Consider the following 6,000-nt stretch of genomic DNA (forward strand, 5'->3'; position numbering starts at 1 on the left):
TTTTCTTTTTCATATGCTTAAACTATAGATGAAACGAAAGTAGTAAAAGTTGGATAATGGTGCTAATTGCTGAAGTTGGAAAACGAAAATGAAAGACCAACAGTGAAAATAAATTGTGAACTCCTTTAGCATGATCAACTTATTCCTTCAAAATTCAATATGGGATTGAACTAAAATTATCGAGTGGTTTATATATATGGGGTTGAACTCCTTATTATCCAAGGAAGTGGATGTTGATATGTAAATTGTCATATTAACTAACTGCTGCTTGCATCAATATTAGTACCCAAATTAATGTAATACATCATCATCCGGCCTGCAATGCATTTAAACAAGGATATGACGTACAAAATGCAAGCCCTTACCAACATAATTACAAACCGCATATACAAAGTTTCTCTGTCGGTTTACGGTAAACCGACAGAGATCTTTCTCGTCACGTCTTTGGATATAACGGCAACTCTGGACGTCTAAATTAACCTGTGACGAATTCTCTTCTTTCATCTTTTATAAAATGCGACCAAAGATGTTTAAATTTGTTGCTAATGCCAACCAGCCTAATAAGCATTTCTTTAACAGTACTAAGCATTAGTGTGTGGAATGACTTTCCATATCACTTTGAGTTAGGCTGCTCAAGCATTTTCCTTTTCTCTTTGCCTTTAGCATTTTTTCTTCACTTTTCTAACTTTGATTCCCGTATTACTATTTTATATATACCTTTCTAACTTTGATCCCCGTATTACTATTTTATATATACCTAATTAAGACTTTAAATGTGCCTTTTAGAACAAATACTAATATCCTAAATTTTGTTTACTCTTGTTTACTTAATAACAATTGATTTGATGATCATTATTTTGTTTGGTGGGATGGATTTCATATTCTCTCAAGGAAAATTTCCCAACCATCTTTTTCATTTTGCTAGATATAGAAAGGATTATATGCTTAGTTTCGAAATTGCAATTAGTTGGGACTGAAACTTTCTTCTTGGTTAAATTAGTTGAAGTATAAACAATAAGATTACGTGTTTAATTATTGATGATTAATGAACTACTTAAACTCATTTTTGTAAACCAACTATTCCCCTTTCCCATTATCTCGTTTGTTAAAATTATTAACTTAAACAGGAATATGTTCTTACGTTTTACTCACTTATTCCCATATCATTCCTCATTCGAAAAATAAAAACTAAATCATATCTAAAATGCTTGATTTCTTCTATTTGCATAATCTCATTCTTTTTTCTCATTAGCAGGCATGTGTATTAACCGAGACACCTAATTTTGATTGTAACTATACACTGAGCATCTAATGATCTAAACCACAAACTGGAGGCATGGTGCCTTATGGGCCTATGACAAAGGTTCACCATCATCAGTACATTTCTTTTTTCTGACTGAAACCAGCTAGTACATGCATACATACACGAGACTATAGAGATGGAATGTGTAAGCTAAATAAGGTGTGTGAAAAATGTCAAGAAGTCCATTTGTATGTTTCAGACTTTCAGTTAATATACTGCAATCTTTGAAAAACATAATGTCTAATAAAGGGTATACTGGAATGCAGAGAAATGTCAAATCCCATCCATTTCCATTTTAAGAAACTTGTTAGAACTCTGTCAATAAAAACTTCATCACCCTAAAGATAATAGAAACAGACTACTGTATGTATGAAAATGTGTGTTAGCTACAAGACTACTGGAGTGAGAAAGAAAGAAAAGAAAATTCTTGCTGTAAACACCTTTCAAAATAAAGTGCATTCCTGCAGCAGTGAACAAATCAAAGAGATCGTTGGAAACTGCGCGGAAACTTGAGAAAAAATGTGTATTTAAGAGAGAGACAGAGTTAGCTAGCTAGTGAATGTCTAAGGAGTATTTTCTTGCTGTTCAAGACAAGATTAATGCAGAGTACTTATTGTCATTGTTTGCATGAAAGATTTGCAGAGGTTTGTCTAGTCTCTAGTCTAGAGAACCGTTACATGTCTCTCGAGCGATTTATGTTCTGATTTGAAACAAAACATATTAAATTAAACTAGAAAATCTCTCTCTTTTTTTACACACTATGTACAACCTAACACGAAACCTGTAAAAGAAATTTATTAGTTTTTTCAGTGAGTGTTTTGTTCAAAGTTTCAAACCCGGCAAAGAAACGGGTAAACTGGAAAAAAAGGATACTTTGAAGTTCAAACCTTACCAGAAAATAAGTTTGGGGGCATTCAAAGTTAATTCAAACCCCTCGCCAAAACAAAAACACATAAATAAAGATAGCAACACCCAAAAACTAAAGAAAAGGGAAATAAATACTTGATTATTATTAAGTATAAAGAAATGTATAAGAGAGTCAAAGGCACATGCATCATATGAATACTACTACTACTAGCTAGGGCATATATGTATAGACTAGTGTAGACTATAATCCAAAAAGAAAATTTTTAGGATGATGATGATTATATATGATTATGATGATGAGTTAAGGAATAGTATAATTTAGAAGAGAATGATCAAGATTTCAGAAAAATAGAAATTCTAAACAAATCTGAATCGAAATTTGAACAATTAATAATAATCAATTTAATCCCCCTTAAAAACATTCTGTCATTTTTTCGTTATCTCTTAATTGTTCTTTCTTTCTCATCTAAAACTAGCTAGCTGCTTATATAGTAGTAATTAATTAAGTAGCTCCTACTGATAACAACAATAATAACAAAAAAAAAACTACTACAGAATTCAGAATTACTACCGGCAATAACAATGCGGGTACATAGATAGCTATAGAAAGATAGGAGTGGTGGTGAAGATTATCATGACCGGGATAACGCTCACGAGTAAGTTTTTGTTGGTTTTGGTTAATAAGGGCTCATGACCAAAATACGATGGAATTGTGGATTGACATACGGAGACTTTTTTTAATTAGGATCTTGGCGGAGGGAAGAAGTGCGTACCCGCCATGAATGCATTGAGGGGAGTTGGGTACAAAGAAGAAGAATCAAGAAGTGAAGCACTTGCGGCAACAGTGACAGTTGTGGTATTGGCGGTGGTTGTAGAATCTGTTATGAGATTACGTTGTTGATACATTGCTCCACTACCACCAGCACCACCTGATGAACTTTCGCCATGAACGTAATGGCTATCCGGACCTTGATCATAAAGAATGCCCTTGAACAAATGGCCTCCAATGTTAACAGCTGTTTGATATGCGTATTGTTCATCTGTTTCTTCAACTCCACTAACCCTTACGCATCGAAACACGGCTGAGGAATTCAATTCTGCTGGAAAGTTTCCCACTTCTAACCCTAAAATAAACTCAAACAACAACACCACAAGATCATCATCATCAGTACTCAAATAATTAATTAAGATTTCTCAAACAAATTTCAGACATCCTTAGAGAAAGAGACTCTTTAACTTTGTTACCTTACAGAAGCAAAGAAGATCACCTCAAGAACAAATTAAGAAGAGAAAAGGAAGGTCTTTATAGAGTACTAACAACTACTCACCCTAGATGGTTGTCATTTCAATTCAGACGAACAGTGATGAAGATTAGGTTGATATATAGTGTACTGCTACTTATTGATAAAAGTAGCTGTAGTTTCTCTAGTTAAACTTCCATATCTTTTGAAGTCTTTCAACAATATCTCTATCAAGAATTCTCTGAATAATAAAGGCCTCTGATGGAATTCTATGTTTTACCTAAAACCCTATATTCTATCAATCTATGAAAACAAAGACCTTGATGATGACCTAATTTGTATGTTAGTTAGTTACTAGTAGTATAGTAGTAGTAGCATGGCAGTAGTAGTAGAACTAGCAGTGCATAGATAATGCAAAAGTGTTTTGTATAATGGAAATTAAGTAGCGATGAGAAGACTATATAGAGAGATAGCAGGAAACACTACAAGTACACTAGAAAAGAGAAAAGAGAAAGAAAAAAACGGAAGGAAAGACTATACCTGATGTATGATGAGTGGGTATACGATGAGCAACAAGAGTAGAAGAATTGGGATTCTCTCTCAGTCTTTTAGGATTCTCTCTTTCTCTTACTCTAGAATGATGATCTCCTCTGAGTTGTTGTTGCTGTTGTTCTTGAAGAGCTTGGAGTTGTTGTTGTCTTTCTCTCCTTCTTGAAGCAGGCACCCAAGTACTTTTAACATGAGTTTGGCATGGAAAGCCTCTACTTTTACAGCAAGTTCTACATCTCATATGAACACAATCTTTCTTAGCTTGATTACCACAATCTTGGCAACTTTTGGTTCCGCCTTGATCTCCAACACTACTTTGTCTCATCATCATAGTTAAAGCTCTTGAGGAAGATTCATCTGAAGCGTTAGTACTCCTACTTGGACCTACTTCTAAATTAGCTGATGAAGAGTAAGCATTCTGTTGTTGTTGCAATTGATAATGTCTTTGTAGTTGTTGATGATGATGATGATTCTGCCATAACTCAAAACCTTTGTTGCCGCTGTTGTTGTTGTTATTGTTGTAGGATGATGAGATTTCTTCGTTTCTGTACAAAAAAAGGGCGTCAGGATGAATTTCGTGAGATGGATTTTGATTGTTTCCCCCACCTAGTGAGAACCCCGCCATTGATTGCAGCAATTAGTTGAATTATTATTATACCTTGTTATTAATTGAGACAGAAAATCCATTAGCATAGAGAGATGAAGCTCAGTAATTTGGCCTTCTTTCTTTCACATAATAATCATCATCATCATTTCTAGTTGTAGTCATCAAGAAAATGATAATATGATGCTACCTCTTGTTTTGCTTTTATAAATTTTTTCAGTAGATAAGATTTTCTTTTTTTTCTTTGATGATTATGCTCTTCTTTTGGTTTTTTGTTGAGTTCTGATCTTTGCTGTTTGTGATGTGCTGATGAATAGAAGAAAAGCAAATGGAAAACACTCTTTCTCTCTCTTTTTGTACTGAGATCTTTCTACTTTCAGCTCGTAATGGAATTCCTCTCTACTGTGCTGCTGTAAGCATTAAAGACACACAAGAATTACAGCTCTGCAACGCCGCCATTGGAACCTGAAACTCTGAAATCTGCAAACTCTTCACTCTCTTGTCTGCAATACCTCACCTCAATTAAAGACAAACAACCAACCAAAAAAATACAGAAAACAGAAACCCAACACCCAAAGTCTCTCTCAGTCTCAGCTGGTTCTCGGGTGAAGAAGTATATGAGTGAAAGCGTGTTAAGTGTTAAAAATCACTTAAATGAGATGATGATAGTATTCTGAATCCTCCTCCTACTCTTCTTCTGGTAGGGATATATCAGATATATGAGATATAATCTTCTTACATGGGTGATCATCATTATAATCATCATCTTTGAGATTATATCTCTACATTTTAATCTTAACGGTCCCCCTACTATCCACGTGTCAGAGCACCAGCTTTTCCTTATTCGTCCTTGCACCGTAAAACACGCTACTTTTTGTGACCTACTTTCATTAAGACCATGGACATTTTTCTGATCAACAATCTTAATTACACACGCGTTAATGACTTCATTAATACGACTTCTCTCTGATTCCTCCTTTTCTCTTTCCTTTTACTTTGCTTGCTCTCTCCCGGTTAGTTTCTAGCTAGTTACTACTTTCCTTTTACTGTATAATTATTTTTTTTCATTTCCGTCGGTAGAAATTAGAAACTAAATACGGTATTAGATAGGGATTATTTTAGAAGATACCATAGTACTGGTAATTGTTCTGCTGATCATGTCTTTGTTTGTTTGAGTATTATTCTTGCGTAAAAAATATCTGCAGTCCAAGATATACGTACCATGCTTTCGATTTTTGCAAAACAGTATTTTTACTGCTTTATAGGAGTTGATTTTGGTCTTTGCTTTTTTCTTTTCTTTTTATATAAACAATATAATACAATGATACATAATCAATATGAAATCTTATTTACAGTATACAAATAGTACCAAAGAAATAGTATGCATGTACTGTTAAGCCTGTAATAGTTCAAAGGCAACGAATACTTAGACCATT

General features: G+C 34.0%; 1 protein-coding gene across 2 annotated transcripts; it reads right to left on the bottom strand.

The window, feature by feature from the left end:
* Positions 1 to 2,586: 2,586 nt before the first annotated feature.
* Positions 2,587 to 5,264, bottom strand: LOC113286006 (protein SHI RELATED SEQUENCE 1-like). Of its 2 annotated transcripts, XM_026534733.1 has the most exons (3): positions 4,619 to 5,264; positions 3,952 to 4,505; positions 2,587 to 3,294 (listed from the first exon to the last, which is right to left on the bottom strand). In XM_026534733.1, exons 1-3 carry the CDS (start codon positions 4,651 to 4,653, stop codon positions 2,912 to 2,914), a joined length of 972 nt encoding a protein of 323 aa, XP_026390518.1. In that variant the 5' UTR covers positions 4,654 to 5,264; the 3' UTR covers positions 2,587 to 2,911. The 2 variants fall into 2 exon arrangements, with proteins under 2 accessions (XP_026390518.1, XP_026390517.1); XM_026534732.1 differs by having other exon boundaries at positions 3,952 to 5,264.
* Between the last annotated feature and the right edge of the window lie 736 nt (positions 5,265 to 6,000).

Source organism: Papaver somniferum, chromosome 6 (genome assembly GCF_003573695.1).
Source record: "Papaver somniferum cultivar HN1 chromosome 6, ASM357369v1, whole genome shotgun sequence".
Classification (NCBI taxonomy): domain Eukaryota; kingdom Viridiplantae; phylum Streptophyta; class Magnoliopsida; order Ranunculales; family Papaveraceae; genus Papaver; species Papaver somniferum.